Here is an 18,402-nt window from a genome sequence, read left to right as displayed (position 1 = left end):
ATTAATCTGTTATACAACTAATATCAAAACCTCTTTGCTATGGCGGATTATCTATTTAATCCTTCACATAATTTATGCATTTACTGTTTGCCATATCTCAGTATGGTATGATTTTCAAATTGCACCATACTGAGATACTTGAAGTTGATCCAAACGGTCAGCGATCCTTCCACACCCACATACTAAAGTCATTTTGTTGGTTCTCAGCTCTACATACAATGCATTTGAATTCCTTCAACTTCTCCGTCAAGCTCTTAAGGCTCACATAAATGTCTGAGTTGCTCAGATCAGGTATCTCAGTCAAACCTAGAATTAAATCAAAGGCTGCTAAGCTTTCTTTTTGACTTTGTCTGCCGTCATGGAGTCAACATATTGTTTTCTAATTCAAAATCAGATCTTAAGCACAACCACCAAGAGTTAAATCTTTCATTTTCTTGTATCTACTCTGTTAAATTATCCAGTTAAGCTCATCAAGAGTGTTTAGCAAAAATAATATGACTCAGATTAATCTTAGTCATGCTAGTGTCTGAATAATGGTAAGTCATCATATCAGGGAGTCAGATCTGGTTTCCTTCACCTTCACTCAATAAATGGCATCACAAGGAAAGAAAACATCTGTGAAAAGTCTAATGTAACATATGAGGACATCAGGCAGAATATGGGCACAAAGGCATCTTTCAAATGGTTAATGACCCTAAAAAGAGGCCTAAGGACAACAAAGTCAATGTTTTGAAGTGGCCATCATAAAGTACTGATCTCAGTTCCATAAAAAAATGTGAGCTGATCCAAAAAGTTAAGAGAGAAGTGCTGAGCTGAACGAGGCGGCTGTTAATGTTAATTCAATATTTGGAAGCGCGACCAACGGACTGAACGGCTTCGTTCATTTCCTCGGCTGCCACTAATGAAACTACAGGCAGAATACGATTCTAAAAGAGCGCAGAAAATCAACATCACTGTTCACAACGTCTCCCTCTGTTCGCTGATTGGCCCGGTTTAATAGAAGAAGTATTTTATAAAAGTTATACAGTTTAAAGCAAGTGCCAAACTCATTTAAGATGATAAATATTTATAAAACCCATTAACAAATTGCAAAGATATAAATAAATGGCTGACTCTGCATTCAATGAGAACTTAATGATTAATTTCAATATTATTATGAACACCTTTTCATATTGATTTAATTTGACAGTGTAGAGATAAAAGCTGCTTTGATTTGATTGATAAAATAATATTGAAGCTCTCTGCTGTTCACCCTGAAGGTTCTATTTATGTAGCACTTCAGAGTCTAGAGGACCACATGTGTCGGCCGGATTTGGCCTCTGGGCCTTGAGTTTGACACGTGTCATTTAAAGAACACTTCTGTAAAGTTCTAAATATAAAGAAATTAATAAAAAGGATATTTCGTTATTCTGAATTTGTAACTGACCTTAAGGGAAAAGGTTTAGTCTGACTTCTGGTTTAGTCTTTACATGGAGTCTACGTGTTATTGTGTTTGCCTTATTTTTTTCTAGTGTATTTAAGTTTTTTTTTTTTTTTACTCACATTGTGTGAAGTGCATGAAGTTCACATGCAATAAAACGTGTCATGAATAAAACTGCAACCACTTAGCCACATTAAACAATAACGGGTGGGGGGGAAAAAAACAAAAAACGTTTGTTGAAATGTTTTTATATCTTCCTGGGAGGTGTGGTCAAGGCTTGCATTGGGTTACGTAACAATAGAAAACGTGACTACGTTGGGCGACGTTGACAGCCAACAGTACTAAGTGACTCAGGCGTCAGGAAATCAGCTGAACATTTCGTTTCTGACTGCCGCATTTTTCACATAGCGAACGTCCGACTTCAGAGAGGAAGGAGCTCCATCTCTTCGTGAGTTGTTAAAACTCTCTGGTTCGGTTTTGATGGAAAGGAGCGCTCAAGTTAAACGGACAGACCCGCAAGTCTGAAGAATGTGAAGAAGGGAAACGATGTGCTCTACGGAAAGCAACACGGAGCCGCAGCCGACATGTAAGTGCTTATTTGTGAATGATCTCTGAGCGGAGCTCCGTTACCAGGCAGCGCTCCCTGGAGACAGGGCTTGAAACCTCCCAACAGGAGGAAAGAGAGGAAAAAGGAAAGGAAGGGGGGAGGAATTGGTCCAAACGACCTGCTGACCCTCACTGCGAGATATGAGTCTGTCAAATAGCGATCATGTTCCGATTTTCCATCTTCCTCCAGCGTCGGACCCAGCACTCCTCCTGGAGCTGAAGACCAGGCGGCCTCCGTCGCTGCTGGACCTGGCGGGATGCGAGACGTGGAGCGTGGACTTCTCCCCGGACGGAGACTGGTTCGCCTGGTCGATGGGACACGGCATCGTGTGGGTGGTCGCCTGGCCTCTGGACTCCGAGTAGGTTCACCTGCACGTCTGTTAATCCGGGAGGGTGCGTTCACGTTCCCGTAGGACATTCGGACACCTTTGGCTGATGTCAGCTGCAGTCATACCGTTTAACGCGCTGGTGACTCCCAGGTTTTAAATATTTGAAGCATGATTGCTCATTGGTTATGCTGCAACCAAAAGGAGCAATGTAAACATAAAATCAGCCTAATGCTTAAAATATGTGCTGAGTGGCATTTTAAAAATTTATCTTACAGAATATATAATGTTATATTACAGCAGCCTGAAAAATACTTTATTGTTCTATGAATTTGATTATGCTTAGCGTGGGGCCCATTGTAGCCTTGAATTAGCTTTATATGGTCCCCAACTGCAGATTAATAATGGTATAAATTTGAGCCTCCAACAAATGGAGATGTTGCAGGTGAACTTTTTAAAGTAAAATTGTTCAGTACAGCAAACAGTATTTTTATTTTCATTAACCATGTTTTGTTTTTTTGGCCCCGCAAGGGGTCTTTTTGTGGGCTCTAGTGTCCCTTTTTTCAAAGTAGGCTGACAGGAAAGGGGGGAAGGAGAGGGGGGAAGACATGCGGTAAAAGTCGTCGGGTCCGGGAATCGAACCCGCGGCTACGTTTGCCTCTGAATGTGGGTCGCTCTAACCCCTCCGCCACCACGGCACGCCCAACCATGTTTTTTACTTAGATTTTAATATCATTGAAGTTAAACTTGTTAAACTTGGTGAAAGACAGCAAAGATTTCAGAAAGTTCTCATTTTGTTAAGATTAAACGAACAAAATAGAAAACATTCGCCCCAAATAAAAATAAATAAATAAATAAATAGAAGCCTGTACACCTTTCTTTTATTAAGGAAAACATCTGGGACCATTTTCAGAACCTACAATAAATTCCTTTCTACTTTGTTTCATGAAAATAATGCATGGTTCAATCACACAAATTAAAGATCTGCAATAAAATTACTTAGCATTTTTAATTAGAAAATATAGCCATTGAGTGCTTTCAACTTGGTGATTTTCCCCTACAATGCAAAAAGTTTGGATACCAATGTCCTGATTGAAAAATGTATTAATTTAATTTATTAAATTTATTAGTGCTTAGCTTTATATTTTAAGTATTTCATTTTATTTTTCCAAACAATCGCCAGTAAATACCTGTTTTCATACTACTGATTGACCCACACCTCAATCAATTCCTATTTCTAGTCATGGTTAGTGATAAATATTTCTCTTCAATCAATGTTCAGATAAAAATTTCAATCATATAAAATATTTCAGATCTGTTTCACATGTCTTGATGTAGTTTCCTTAAAAAAAAAAAACTCTTTCTGCATCTAAAAGTGACCATTTTTCACCCCATTTTTGGTAGATTTTGTTGTCTTTTTCCCCAGTATGTGCTCTTTCCTGGTCGGGTTGGTAAACAATATTGTACATCAGACCTAATATGATCAATATTTGAGTATTGCATCATGAAAAGTCGGTTCGCAAACAAACCAAATGACTTCACCAGTACTGATATAAAAGCATCAAAGTGGGCGTTATTTGCTGAAAAACAACAGAAGCAGAATATCACACTTTCCCAGTACACAGCTAACAACAGAAGCAACTAAAACTGCCTCGCTTCATCACCGGCTCAAGCTGCACACCGCCTACATTTGGTATCTGTGTTCTTGATTGTACTCTCGCCCACAGAGAGGGGCAGGATGGAGAGACGGACAGGGCAGATAAGAGCTTCAGCTGTGGTCACCCAGTGTGGGCGCTCGCCTTCGGACCCAGACCTCCCAGGTCGGCGGCAGCGGCTCGTCCGACTAAGCTGTCTAAAGGCCCAAAAGGGAAGAGCACTCTGCTCCTGGCCACCGGCTTGGAGAACGGGGTGATCAAGGTGTGGAACGTGCTAACAGGTTCGTGATGTTTGTGTTTCCTGTGGTGCATTGAGCTTAAAAAAAAATCTAAAACAGGTTTTAATTACATTCTCTTCATTTCCAGGGAATGCTGTTTTTGATCTCCACGGCCACGAGGGCGTTGTCAGGAATCTGGTTTTTCCACAGAACGGATCGCTCACACTCATCTCATCCTCCCGGGACAAAACTTTGAGGATTTGGGACCTGGCTCACAAAGGTACACAATTTTCTCAATATCAAAAAGCACTTAGATTTTTTTTTTATTTTTTTAAACTGAATACTAAATCTTTTTTTTTTTTTGTTTATTTTGGAAAAGGAAGCTGCAGCTTTTACTGTCATTTACTAACATGAAGCTCCAAATACTTTGGCACTGACTGCTGGCTCCCGTCATTATTTCTCTTTTGTTTTATCTGTACAAACTGAACCAAACCCGTTTTAATTTAGAGCCTCATCATGTTCCCTTAAGGGATTCGTGTTCCCTTTCTCTTCAGTGTACAGTTCCATATCTAGGACTCTGTTCGCTCTCCTGGAGCTCACTTACTTTCTTCCTTTTCCCATTTCAGGTAAAAAGGTGCAGGTGCTTTCTGGCCACAAAGACTGGATCAGCTGCTGCAGCGTCTCATCTGACTGCAGCATGATCGCTTCCGTTGGCAGGTTTGACAGAGTGAGTCATTTCTTCCTTCACATTTGTCGCGATGTGTTGAGATCAATACCAACATTTGCATATGGGAACTCTCAAAGGAGGCTATTTATGTATTTCTGCATGCCTTCAAGGCTCGCAGTAAGAGGACTGTCTGGAACATTACTTTGAGGAAACACTCAGGCATTTGAAGCCAGATGTTTAGAAATGCTGTTAAATCAGACTAAACTTTTTCAGGTCAGTTCAGGTTACAACAATTTGACCACCTGGCTTGTGTGGAAATATTGAAGCAATGTCTGTTTCTGCTTCCCCTATGTTGCAACACATTTCTTGACGTGCACCAGTCCCTCCTGCAGCAAAATACTTCAACATGATGCTGCTGGCCCTGTACTTTGCAATCTGGATGGGATTCTCTTCAATTATAAAAATGGTCATTGTGGTTTAAAACTTCCCTTTCAGACAACAGAATATGTCTCCAAAAGTTACAATCTTTATCCCTTTGTTGAAAATGTGAAGTCTCATTACATTTATACTTCACTATATTGACAAACCAGAAGTCCCCTGAACTCTCTGGCATCTGGAAATTGTGTCAGATGACAAAATTGTGGAAGTCCACAACTCTCTTCCTTATATCTCCTTGGATTTCGTTCACATGCATGGACACAGAGACTGCTTGTGAACATTTTCCTGTTACTTTTGAGCTGGCAGTGTTCTGATTATCTGCTCCTGTGTTGTTGGAGGACTGACAGGGAGTTGTGAACTTCGGTGTCTTTGTTCTATTCCCAAGGAGCAGCAGGGTAGAGCAAACATGACACATTCTCAACTGTTGCTTAAGTAATCCCAGATTTTTTACTCTCTCCAGATTCAGCACACCCACTGAGAAACCCAGACTGTGATTGAGTATCAAGTTACATGATTTGGCTACATTGCAGTTTATATAGCGATTCCCACTGAAAGGAAAGCAGTGAAACTGAGAGATGTCTTAACCCTCCCTGATCTTGCTTTGACCAGATGGTGTGCCTGTGGAGTCTGCGCTCGTATACGTTTATCAGGAACCTAACAGGAGGGACCAATAAGAAGCTATGCCTCCTGTCCTCCTGCGACTTCTCTCCAGACGGAGCGGTTCTCGCCACCGCCGCCTTCAGCGGCTCCAGCTGGTGGATCGACCTTTGGGATCCCTACACAGCCGAGAAACTGGCCACTCTTGCGTAAGTTTCTACCTTTTTCCTGGGGTCTTGTTGTATTTTGGTGTTTAGGGACTGACTTCTGTTTTTTTTTTTTTTTGCAGAGATTACTTTGAAGATTATGGGCAAAACCAAATATCTGCAATCCAGTTCTCCCCAGATGGTTTGTATTTGGCAATCGTGACTGATGACAGGCAAGTCTTTCTCAGTTTAAGTTGAACGTATGATGATGCATGGTATAATGAACTGGACAAAAGATTTCAGACTGATGTGTTGTGTTTTCACAGAGCTCTGAGAATCTGGGAACCTGGAGAGAGACACATGACAATGCAGACAAAGAGAGACCAAGACTCCAGCGGACTCTGCTGCAACTACCTTCCACAGGGAGGCGTTATTGCTACAGGGTAAAACCAAAATTAAACTAAACGGATGTTCCTGCTGATTGCAGGTGTAGAAATGGCACCTATGTAGCTTAAATGCATAATATATTGGCTTTAAACTTTATTTTCTTAAGTTCTGACTGGAGCCAAATTGGGGGGAAAAAATGATTAAAAGTAGGATTTATTATTTTAAATCTAACTGCCTCAAACTTCAGTTTAGGTAAAGTTGGACTTTATGATGTATATCAGACCCCCCCCCCCCGTGTGAGCTTCAGGGCGTGAACTGATAATTGAACGTTATCTTCTTATTATTGTTTTTTTTGGTGCAAATATGAAACTGCTTTTTTAGTTTTTTCTGTTTTTGGTGGGCAATAGTTTTCACCATGGAACTTTCCTTTCAACGTCCTGTTTGCCTAGCTTAATTGTTGATCTTAACTGAAGGAAAGAGAGGTCTGCAGTTCTTTAAAATAAATTATTGGTTCTTAGAAGTGAGCCAGGTTGATCTGGATTGTTATTTTTTCTTGTATAACATTTACAAGCAGCATTTTGTAATGTAATTAATTAAGAAAAAAAAAACAAAAACAGAGTAAATATTTTCTCACTGCACTTTAACTGCAATTTTGAAGACTCTCCTTCTCCTCTGTCAGGACCAGAGACGGCCATGTGAGGTTCTGGAGGACACCCCGGACGGTTCCCAGTTTGTGCCACCTTTGCCGCTCCATAATGCGCCACTCAGTGTCAACGCACCAGATCGAGGCGCTACCGCTCCCCAAGCGGATCCTGGAGTACCTCACCTACAGAAACATCCCTGAACGACTCAAGACCTGTTGCTCGTCTGACGAGGAGGACTGGGAGAGTTAAATAGGACTAATAAATCTGACAACTTAGTAACTTTATACACTAACAAACTTGCCTTTTTGTTTACCAATAGGAGATGGGTTCAAAGTTTGAGATTAATGAAAACAATCTAGCGATGTAATCTATTTTAGATGCACTAAGGGACTTCATTTATTGCACTACCACTTTAATAAGACGCATAAAATAAATGTTCACATATGACTTGAATATTACAATTTTATACTGCTAATTTATTGTGTAAATAAGAACTGTAGATATATTTCTAATTCCTGTGGTATCAAAGAGCAGGTGTGTTTCTGCTTAATTTGCACATGTTAATTGTTAATATGAAGTAACCCCAACTAAAGAATAAAGTTTTATTAAACAGATGAAAAAAAACATTTACATTTATCCAAGAATTGTTTTCTGAAACGGGGATGGGTGGAATATTTGCTAATATTGACCAGCATTTCATCATGGCGCACATTATAGCCTCACTTCTCAGTTTGTTACTCTGAACAAGAAAAGTCAATAAGTTGCAGGTTTGTGGTTTAAAGTTGGGCACAAAATATCTGCTTGGGAAGCAGCTATGTTGTCTACTTGCCAGTTTTTTATTAGAGCTGTGATTGGCCCAGTTTTCCTCTAGATTAACTCTAAGAGGCTTCACTGACCACCAGGTCTCTGACGGCCTGGAAGGCTGCAACCATGGAGCTCAGCTGGATCTTTTCATTGGTTCCTGCCGCTAGCCGGTATCTGAAAAAGAAGCCACATTACATTACAGGGTACAAAAGTAGTATTTATCAATACATATTTATGCAATTGTTATTAGATAATGTAATCGTACTCACTCTATGTCGGCTAATTTGATAAGCAGGCCCATCCGTATGGCCGGAGGAAAGTCCACTTGAATAAATAAAATAAAAACCACCTTAGAAAACCTTTGAGTAAACATGCCAAAGGATGTCATGCAAAACATATTTAGTGGTTTGCATTAGGGTTGCAACAAACAAATACTGATTTAATCATTTAAAAAAATGTAAGCCTTTTTATGCAATATGAGGAAAACACTAAAAGACATAAATAACTAAACTCGTTTTAAAATAAGAAAATAAACATATTGTTGCCTAAAATAAGATAACATTACATTTCTCTGGCGAACAGTTGATCATTTGTAGCTAAGGATGCACCTGCAGCTAAAACAAAACAGTAATTTTACAGAATTTCAACGAGGGTAAAGCTGAAAGCTGAGGACTTCTGGTTAGAAAGTGTTATTTACACATTAAGATTTTTTTATATCTTAATGGCAAAATTAACATCTTTGGTACAGTTTGGTTTAATTACTGCTCCGATTATGTTTTAGTAAACAGCCTTTAACTGAGTCCATATATTCAATTTAACAATCGATATCTAAATTATTTGACAATTATTTCAATAATCAATCTGATTAATGGTTTCAGCCCTCATTCAGTAGCCTCACAATGATAAAATAATGTGTTAACTTATGACGCCCTTCAGCCACATTACATACGCTTATCATGGCTGTGAATGTTATTCATTTCTGGCTTTTAATGATGTATTAGAGACACTCAACTTCCACAGTGGACAGATTATACAAAATTCAACTGTAATGGCTTTTAATATAAAGAATCTGGTGAATCGGTGTATGGATAAATACATCCATGCACCCCTACTAATATTTGGTAAAGTGTGCCATACAAAGCAACTTTTTGTAGCTATAAACACAGTTCTGGACACATTGTCTGGATCTATTGGAGGGGTTTGATAAAAATAATTTGTTTCTAGAGCTAGCAGGCAATCATACTTTGTAGGATTATTAATGGGCAAATCAAGCTTCAAGCTTCAAGGGAGCCACCAAACCACTTGAGCTAATTATTTCAAAAATGGTTCATTTCTCAAAGCTTTAGCTACAGCGACCTCTGCTGGCAAAACACATGCCTGCACTCCATTTGCGGATCAGACAGATTGGGTTGAGACCTTTGATAAAAAGGGCATTTCCCCCAAAAAAACTTAAAATATTTTTTCATGCACAGTGTGTAAACAGTATAAAATACTACTTTATGCCAAATTTTTGGCTAAACTGTAAGCATCTAGACATGAAGACATGTCTAGATGCTGTAACCTGAGCATCAGAACAGGGGAAGAAGCTGTACATGTCTTGGTTGATGATGTCAGTTGGTATTTCAGAAACTGATTCTGCTGAAGTTTAAAAAAAAATAAGGTATATTTTCTTTAAATCTCAAGTCTCATTTTGCAGCTTTATCCACTTTGAACCATGTTTTTTATTGTGCTTTTGGAGTAGCCAAGTTGTGTCCAAGATGTCTTTGTCTCCGTCTTTCAGAATACATGTGAAGAAAACAGTTTTCTTGTACTTTCAAGTGGTATTTTAAAGTGTTTTGTAAAAACTGTTGTTTTATTGCCCACAGAACATTGAACAAATTGATAAATAGATCATGATTAGATCATAGGATTCATTTTTGCTTAGGAAGCAATAGAAAATGTACAGATCCAGACAACTTACCTCTGTGGACAAGCAGATGCACCTCAGACAGAATATCATGCAGAGCCAAACCCTTCAAAGTCTTCAGCTCAAGAACCTCTTTAAAAAGTGTTAAAGAACTGGTAAAGCACAAGCTACTGAGAAAAATGTTATTTTAACATTTAAAAAGAAATCTTCCAAAACCTAAAAGTAATGTTAAAAAAAGTAAATCTAAAATTATAGATTCTAACTGGCATATGTATATAACTTTTTTTTCAAAGTGATCCTTTACTTAAAGCTACTGAATTATCTGCACAATAATAGAAAGTGAAAGGGAAGGATACGTTTGTAAGCTGAAGTGAAGTCTTTGTTGAGGCACCAGTCGAGGATGTTGGCTATGTCAGAGCGGAGAGGATGGCCGGTGCAGGTGTAGACCGTGTGCTCTGTGACCTTCCCATACGCCATGCTGGTACTCTGAAACCACAGACAGGCAGAGCGCAGTCAGCTCAGGTTGCTCTCCACCTGATACAATCCACAGTTCAGTTTAAAGTCGACTGACAGCAGCAGTTATTAGCTTCAAGCTGTACCTGCAGGATGTTGAGTGATCTTCTCATATCACCTGTCGACAGAGTGACTATGGCCTTCTTTCCATCTGGAGTGATGTCAATGCTGATGAACAAAAAATTTAAATTCGGGTTGGAACAAATAATGGTTAATCGGGCAACTGAATTTTCATCCTGCAATGCGATTACTGCATGTCTGTGTGTCTGCTCTGCACTGATGTGCCGTATTGTAAATAGTCTGTTGTCTTTTTAGTGTTCAATACACACACACAATATGTACATAAAAAAATATCATCCTACTCAGCTACACATTCATTGGACTGGAGAAACACTATTACTATTTCTGATAACTGCAGTTAAACCTATCGCAAAAAGTAATTTATAAATGATAAATATTTATAAAGTAGAATGAGCTTCAATATTTCCTATAAAGATAAACAGTTAAAATGAATAAAATCCAGGAGGATGTGCTTAAGAATAATAATTGGTCAATTATTTTATGTCATAAAGCGACTTAAATGACTACTAAGAATATCCAACTGGTAGAACAAAAGCATTCAATAATAGTTGTTCTTGGTCAATCTTCTTACGTCTTTTAATCAGTTAGGTTCTCATAAATGTAGACGCTATTAATGAAACAGCGATACAAAAATCAAGAAGTTTTCTTACTTTTCCTTCTGGATAACGTGCTCCAGTCGAGGCATCATCTGGTCCGGAGACAGCGGGCCGAAGCGGAACCTGGTGCAGCGAGACTGCAGGGCTGGGATGATCTTGGACAGGTAGTTGCAGATCAGGCAGAATCGAGTGTTTTCTGTGAACTTCTCAATGACTGAGACAAACGGAGAGAGCAATAAGAAAAGAGGAAGCGAACATCAACATAACCAATAAAAGAAGAACATGTAAAAACCTGAGGAAAATTTTTTTATCATTAACATCCCAACATTTTCAAAGTCATATAATGTCAGCCTTTTAATCAGAAACTGCACTTGAATAACAAATAACTAAAACTTTCTCAACATGACACATTTTGACAAGCAGATCAGTCAAAAGCAGACACAAGTTGCGTACAATTTCTTTAACATCTGACATCAAAATATAATACAACTGCAAAGTTTTGGAGTAAACAAATGCTTCCAAAATAAAACTTTTAAACTTTAACCCAAATTACCGCATTAAATCTGTTCAATGTGTCACTATTGAGAAGCAACACCAGGTTAGCAGAGCAAATACATTTATTCACAAGCAGCCAAATTATGTGTGTGTTCAGTGAGCCGTGTAAGTTCACAGTAGGCGATGCCTGGGAGAACAGATGGCTCACCTCGTCGCAATGCATTCTGGGCATCCTGGGTCATGGCATCGGCCTCATCCAGTATCACCAACTTGAAGCCCTTTCTGGAAGATAAGAGGGATGCATAAATGGGAAGCAGCTTGCAATTCCATTTGCAGTCATTCAGGAAATGAACCAAATCAGAGCTTTTGCTTTTTGAAGTAGGGTGTGTTGCTTACTTGAAAATAGTCCTGGTGCTGGCGAAACTCAGAATAGGACCTCGGACTACGTCAATCCCTCTGTCGTCGGATGCATTTAGCTGCAAAACATAATGAGTCCAATTAAAACATAAACCTAAAGAGAAACAAGGTCTCACTGCAATAAAATAAAATCTAGTCATAGGGATTTTAACGGCACCTCCAACACCATGGAGTTAAACTCTTTGTCCTTGTAGAGCTGCCTTGCGCAGGCGAGGATGGTGGAGGTCTTTCCTGTTCCAGGAGGGCCGTAGAACAGCAGGTGGGGAAGTTTGTCCTCGCTGATGAACCTCTGGACTAAAGACAAGGAAGAAGCAAACAACACAAACAGGGTTATCAGTTTAATACGGACAATTATTCATTGGTTTTTACTGTAGTGGAGCGCTAATACTCACTGGTGCTCAGAATGTCTTTGTGTGAAATTAAATCATCCAGTGTCTGAGGTCTGTATTTTTCAACCCTGGAATGGAAAACGGATACAAAACTCCAATTACTTGTAAGCTTCTACTACAACTTCAATCTGGAAATGTTTGGAAAACTTGAGGCACTGATTGCAACAACAAACTAGAAAACTGTAAAAGTAAGCTGAGACAAATTGTCTATTTATGCCAAACACAGAACTGTGAACATAACTAATCATACCTTGATGGTATATAAATTCAATTCCATACTTCTGCATCCCTGTCTGACGTTTCTTCCTTTTCCTCAAGTTCGAAGCAAAACTTTTGTACAATGTGTCAACCTGTACCTAAAACCCAGGTAAAGCTTTATGTGCTTCGATATATGTACGTATACATATTTATACCCGCTTTCTAGCAGAATAGTTCTTTTAACATCCAGCTGTTACCCTAATATCTAAAAAACACACACACAGTCTTTGAACAGTGAAGACATAACATAATCTGATGAAGTAAGGAGCTACCGTGAAAACACACTGTTGATGTCAGCTAGCTATCGCTAATAAACCTAGCCGTAACTGCCAACAAACATAGACTTTAAGCTCACCATGGTAGGTTTCTGGTCTGTAACTGCCCTTTGCTTGTTGACGCCATGTATTTTGGTAACAGTTAAGAAGAAAACTAGATCAAATGTGCCCTCTTTCGGAGTTTTTTGGATACGTTTTACTTTGACGATGGCTATGTTTGCCGCGCTCAGCAAAGAAACTGGCGTCAAAACGTCATGCCGTACAACCAATCGGGTGACGCATTTTGGTCTCGATTGGGCGGGACAACAGTTGCACGCTGTACGCTGTAAAACAAAAATGTAAGGGAGAATTGATATTCACACAAAAATAATAAATAAATAAAACTTAGAATTAGGGACTGTACAGTAAGGGAAAATTTATAAAATATGAAAAATAATGTTGAACAGTTATTAAAGTAGAATGCTAAAATTAAAATAAATGTTCAGGTGATTATAGAAATTTAAAGAAAGAAAAATATAAAATATGGGCATAAAAAGCAACAGCACATTATTTACAAGAAGCAGATAGTCTGTTACAAACAACAGCTGAGTTTTAATGACTCACTGAGTTTGTTGATAGTAGTGATGGTTGTAGTCTCACAGATGCGTACAGATGAATACTGTCCAATGATGGCATGTTACTTTGTGGGACAATAATTCTGTTTTAGTTTTATTTTGGTTTAACGTGTCTGTTACTCAGATTTTTGGATTTTCAACAACTGTAAGATATATTTGAATTAAGCTTAAATAACTGAATTAAACATATCAGTCTGAGTATGGATATAATTAAAGTTTTGCTTACCATATTTTAAACACTGAAGTAAATTAATTCCCAGTTGTTTTATTTATTAATATTTATTTCACAGAAACAAATTATTCTATAAAATAAACAAACAAATAAACGAACAAATAACAAATAAGTAAATAAATAAATATTTATTTATATATATATTTGAATTTAAATATTTTATTTATTTATTTAAATAAATAGATAAATGAAAAACAAACCTCCTTATCAAGTATTTTTTCGGGCATTTTAAGCGTATTTTTGATCAGAAGTTTAGAAAATAACCGAGTTTTACGTCCAGTCCTGCAGACTGAGGTCTTCTGCTGCACTTTCTCTCGCGAGAGCGGCCCCTCACGGCTGTGCCTGGACGCTGCGATGCTGTTGCTGTGGGTTTGATTGACAGGAAACATGTCGGTGTGGTGGGAACGAACCGGGATGCAGCTGCTGCCACGGGAGACAGGGAGTACCTACATCCAGTCCACACACCAGCACCTTTAAACCAACAACCAGGCTTTTCCTCCCGATCCGTCTGCTTATGATGCGCTGAACAGCATCTTCTTTTTTTTTTCTTTTTTTCTTCTTCTCTCCAACAACCATTTGAAAGGAAGGGGGCACCCGATGGATGCTGCGTCCAGCCGAGTAGTCCCGGTCGGTGTCTGTACATCGTGCTTGATCTAAGCATCCATCCAGAGACACCTTGATGATCCAGCAGGAAACTACGAGGACTGTTACAATGGAGTCGACTCTCTCGCGGCTCAAATAAAAACCTGCAGCATCTCGTTTCATGGCGTTCTGCAGGTTGCTCTGCTCCATGGGCTCCTCCACATTTCTTTTTTAAATTCTTCTTCTTTTTTTCCTCCTCCTATTTTACTTTTTTGCTTATTTTATAAGTGCAAAAAGAGAGAGAGAGAAAATAACATCCATCGGTCGCTAAACTATGAACGAGGAGATGACAAAAAGCGAGGAGCAGCATCTGAGTTTGCAGAAAGCCTTGCAGCAGTGCGAGTTGGTGCAAAACATGATAGACATAAGCATTTCCAGTTTGGAGGGTTTACGGACCAAATGTGCCACATCCAACGACTTGACACAAAAAGAGATCCGAACGCTGGAGGTAAGCACCGTTTCCCCCCAGTGTACCTCCATCTCCATCAATACACCGAGGGCTGTCACCGTGCTCTTTCTAGGCCACTCTGCATATTTATATGTGCTTCTTTTTTTTTCTTTCTTTCTCCAGCGGGGCAACATGGCATTGTGCTGTCACTGCATTAATATGCAAAGAATGCTGCCAAAGCCCTCTTTGCTATCTGTTTTTGTGTGGTGCAGTAAATCAAGAGGCCACGGGGCTGCAGTGGGCTGTTAGAGACTTGCGCATTCTGCAGGTGGCGGGGAGAGAAGGTGGCTCTCCTCCATCAGAATAATATCTGAAGCAAGGCAGCCGAGGCCTATAGGCTGCCCGTGTTTACAATCCATTACCAGCACGCCAGCCTGCGCATCTGCTGTATCACGGCGCATCCAGACCCCGGCGTTATGCAAGGCTGGCAGATTACTGACTTTGTTACAAAATATCGTTATCCCTTAATTGGCCCGTGGGGTATTCCGTAAATTGCGTTACGTAATACCCATAATACCTCGACGTTTTTTTGTTTGAGACCATTTAAAGCAGCCGGTGATGGCAAGGACGTTAAAAAGCATGCCATAAAGTGCGATAAGGTGAGTGGGAAACTCACCATGGAGCACCGCGGTTCGCACAGCATTAAGGACCTGTGAGAATGTTTCTGGGTGATGTCTCAAGAGATTAAAACAAACACTATTAAGTGCAATGAGGTGTTCATGAAGTCAGCACCGAGAATCTGTGTGTTTCATCAAAACACACTCAGTCCCAGTTGGATTATAATTGAGATATGGCACTAAAAATAGGCAACCATAAATTCACCTGTGAGTGCTACACATTGATCCCCACAGGGATATCTGCCCGGATGCATCTCAAACATATTGAGATGCGTAATGTCTGAGTTGTTAAGTATAGAAGTGATGGAAGAGGAATACTTTCCAAGACAAAAGAGAACTATTGTTAAGTAAGTGCTGCCAGCACTTAGCAGGCAGGCTACAGTGTGAAGATAAATGTTCAGTGTGTTCCCAGAGTGTTTGGCAAAGCAATATGGGTGTCGGATTTAAGCATTATTTACACTTTCCTGAGATCTCCCTCACAGATCGTTTGGAAATATTTTCTTAAAGATGCTATTGATTGACCTGTCTGTGCTACAACAAAAAGAAAAGATCAAACTTGAGAAAATTTCATGGACTCTGGATGACTTTCCAAATTAATTTAAATATGTAGTTATTATTGATATAACAGCAAACACATTTATTTACAGCCCATGTAAAACAGATTTAATTTGGCCACAAGTATTGTGAAAAATCTTATGATGAGGCATTTTAGGGCTTTCTGGCAAACAGCAGAATGTATTGTAATGTAAAGTTTCCTGCTATTTGAGAGACTTTTTTTTTTAGCTCTTTCAAATAGCAAGAATTATTTGAAAAAATAAGACGATCTCTAGTCTTTTGCTAGAGAAACAGGCCCGCAGCATCATAGCTTCTCCACTGTACTGAACAGTGGGCATGAGGTGTTTGTCCAGAAATTCATCATTTATTTTACACCAGACTTGCTTATCTCAGTATTTACTGAAGAAAAGCTCAAGCTTATCTTTGCTTCTGCTATCCAAAGAACATGGCTCAAGTTAAAGTCAATTTATGCTTGTCCCCCCCCCCCCAGAAAGGAGGGGGGGGGGGGGGTGTTGCGCAACACCCCCCCTCCCCCTTCTTTCTCTACTCTCTCACTCTCTACTTCCTCTTCTGAGAGGGGAGATGTGCTACCAGCTCTCCTTCTAACGGGTTAATTGAGTTTCCTAAATCTGCTGGGATTTACCCTGTCCAGAACTGAAGTAAACTCTGTTTAAGCTGGTTTCGAGAAACGATTCGCCTGGTTTTCTGACGGCCTACATCCAGGTGTCCCACCCTTCTTCCCCCTGTGAATTAGCCAGACTGAGCAGCCTACAGCCAACTAGTTTCACAGAGCACACCTGTTAACGGTCGCTCGTTCTCTATTTTACAACTTGCATTTGTTATTGAACCAGGTAGGTTTTAGTGACTCGGGCGAGTCCCAAGGATGACGTTTTAAATTTGGGCTACCAGCAACCTAAAAACATTTTCCACTTCTTCCTCTCCAGAATCAAACATCACAGCTATTTTACAACCATCAAAGAACTTTAAGGTGACTCATTAACTGAATGTCCACAACATCTTTTAGATTTTCTTTATGCTAAATATTTTATTAGTAAGGCATTTTTGCAAGGGTCAGTACAGCTTAATTCAGTAGCAGAAATAATCAAATAAGTAAAATCAATCATCTAGTCTACCTTTCCCTACTGCTGACACTGAGAACTAAAAAAGGGAACCTTTGAGAGAGACGGACGGAGTTTGACGTTTCGAACCCCAGACCTGGCCTGATGATGAAGAAGGTGTTGCAGCAGGAGGAAGATGTTGATCGGCGAAGGCCGGGATCTCTGTAGGTCTGATGAGCTTCTTCTCCGCATGGATGGTGAGGTCACACAGGACTTGGTGCTGGCAGGAAAAAAGGCACCAGTTCTTCTTCTTTGTCTTTGCCTTTGTCTTTGTCTTCATCTTTGTCTTTGGGGTCTGAACCCAGCCGATGAGAGAAGTGCGATTCGAAGCCACATGTTGCGGGCCTGACGGGTTGGTCTCCATGAGCAGGGACAGTCTTCAGCTCCGTGGCCCCGGCTCTTCTTCAGCTGCAGAGTTCTTTGTCCATCTCTTGGCTCGAAGCTGCCCGGAGGATCCAACGAAAGGTTCCTCTTTTGCACCCACCTTTTATAGGGTTTCTGACTGCTCAGACAGATGATCTCATATCCATCACTGTCTTACAGACATTTCCTGATGTCTGTGCTAATGTCAGGGTTGCTCAACCTCCTATGTCCATTGCCTGCACAACCTTTCACCTACTCTCTACCTCCAACATATCAGTGATGTTTAATTGCATTTACACCTTTTACACCATTTCAAGTTCAATGTCAAAATCACATTTATATCACATTTATTTTCTTTAGCTTCTCTGATTTAGCATTCATTTATAATTTTATAACCATAACTTATATCACATTTATTTTCTTCAGCTTCTCTGATTTATCATTCATTTATGATTTTATAACCATAACTTATTAATTATCCTTATTATAATCCTAATGTGAGTTATTACAGATGTTTTTCTGAAAAGAAACCAAGAATAATCCATGATTCTAATTATCTGATGCCAAAGTTACAGTTACTTGTTTTTCTTGTAAGTGTTCCCACAAATATAAGTGTAAATATTATTACAAGTAAACCAATATTAATATAAGTATTTTACTTTGAATCTTATCCAATTACTAATAATGTTTAGATTTCATTCTTTAAAACTTTCATGCTTTAAAATAAGGAATAGTCTCAGCTATTTTTATAAATCTGCAGGCTGGAAACTTCCTCTTTTTCCAGGAAACCTGCTTTTCCTGTTCCATGACTCTCTCTGTCTGACTATGATTTCTTATGATTAGATAGAAAAAAGTAGAATTAAAGCAAAGTTTGCTTTAGACAAAAACAACACACACAACCAGATTTATTTTATTGACACCTAAGTATACTGTTGGGCCTTGATGTCACTTGAGTGATTCATTTTAAAGATAACT

General features: G+C 39.3%; 3 protein-coding genes across 6 annotated transcripts in view; 2 read left to right on the top strand and 1 right to left on the bottom strand.

The window, feature by feature from the left end:
- The first annotated feature begins 1,740 nt into the window (after positions 1 to 1,740).
- wsb2 (WD repeat and SOCS box containing 2) lies at positions 1,741 to 7,727 on the top strand. 2 transcript variants are annotated; one of them, XM_032578279.1, is made up of 9 exons: positions 1,741 to 2,006; positions 2,217 to 2,385; positions 4,080 to 4,288; positions 4,374 to 4,505; positions 4,852 to 4,952; positions 5,940 to 6,136; positions 6,217 to 6,306; positions 6,400 to 6,516; positions 7,140 to 7,388. In XM_032578279.1, exons 1-9 carry the CDS (start codon positions 1,967 to 1,969, stop codon positions 7,351 to 7,353), a joined length of 1,269 nt encoding a protein of 422 aa, XP_032434170.1. In that variant the 5' UTR covers positions 1,741 to 1,966; the 3' UTR covers positions 7,354 to 7,388. The 2 variants fall into 2 exon arrangements, with proteins under 2 accessions (XP_032434170.1, XP_032434169.1); XM_032578278.1 differs by lacking the exon at positions 1,741 to 2,006 and having other exon boundaries at positions 2,153 to 2,385; positions 7,140 to 7,727.
- On the bottom strand, positions 7,693 to 13,104 carry rfc5 (replication factor C (activator 1) 5). The gene is made up of 11 exons (XM_032578280.1): positions 12,919 to 13,104; positions 12,309 to 12,373; positions 12,074 to 12,210; positions 11,896 to 11,975; positions 11,708 to 11,781; positions 11,059 to 11,218; positions 10,414 to 10,495; positions 10,171 to 10,300; positions 9,869 to 9,946; positions 8,178 to 8,232; positions 7,693 to 8,082 (listed from the first exon to the last, which is right to left on the bottom strand). Exons 1-11 carry the CDS (start codon positions 12,963 to 12,965, stop codon positions 7,983 to 7,985), a joined length of 1,008 nt encoding a protein of 335 aa, XP_032434171.1. The 5' UTR covers positions 12,966 to 13,104; the 3' UTR covers positions 7,693 to 7,982.
- Positions 13,105 to 14,579: 1,475 nt separating this feature from the next.
- Positions 14,580 to 18,402, top strand: part of ksr2 (kinase suppressor of ras 2) — a 118,438-nt gene continuing 114,615 nt past the window's right edge. For all 3 annotated transcript variants that reach the window (XM_032578267.1, XM_032578268.1, XM_032578266.1), the window contains exon 1: positions 14,580 to 14,774. In XM_032578267.1, the coding sequence (XP_032434158.1) occupies positions 14,601 to 14,774 (174 nt within the window). In that variant the 5' untranslated portion in view covers positions 14,580 to 14,600. The remainder of the gene's footprint in view (positions 14,775 to 18,402) is intronic.

The sequence above is a fragment of the Xiphophorus hellerii genome, chromosome 12 (assembly GCF_003331165.1).
Source record: "Xiphophorus hellerii strain 12219 chromosome 12, Xiphophorus_hellerii-4.1, whole genome shotgun sequence".
NCBI lineage: Eukaryota > Metazoa > Chordata > Actinopteri > Cyprinodontiformes > Poeciliidae > Xiphophorus > Xiphophorus hellerii.
This window is presented reverse-complemented; position numbering and strand designations above follow the sequence as displayed.

Excerpts from the sequence above, each read along its gene's own strand:
- wsb2 (XM_032578278.1), top strand. The coding sequence starts at position 2,168 with ATGAGTCTGTCAAATAGCGATCATGTTCCGATTTTCCATCTTCCTCCA. Across the intron at positions 2,386-4,079 it reads GCCTGGCCTCTGGACTCCGA|AGAGGGGCAGGATGGAGAGA; the intron begins GTAGGTTCACCT and ends TCTCGCCCACAG. Across the intron at positions 6,517-7,139 it reads GGAGGCGTTATTGCTACAGG|GACCAGAGACGGCCATGTGA; the intron begins GTAAAACCAAAA and ends CTCCTCTGTCAG.
- rfc5 (XM_032578280.1), bottom strand. The coding sequence starts at position 12,965 with ATGGCGTCAACAAGCAAAGGGCAGTTACAGACCAGAAACCTACCATG. Across the intron at positions 12,374-12,918 it reads CAGACCAGAAACCTACCATG|GGTTGAAAAATACAGACCTC; the intron begins GTGAGCTTAAAG and ends TTTCCATTCCAG. Across the intron at positions 8,233-9,868 it reads GCATCTGCTTGTCCACAGAG|TGGACTTTCCTCCGGCCATA; the intron begins GTAAGTTGTCTG and ends TATTTATTCAAG.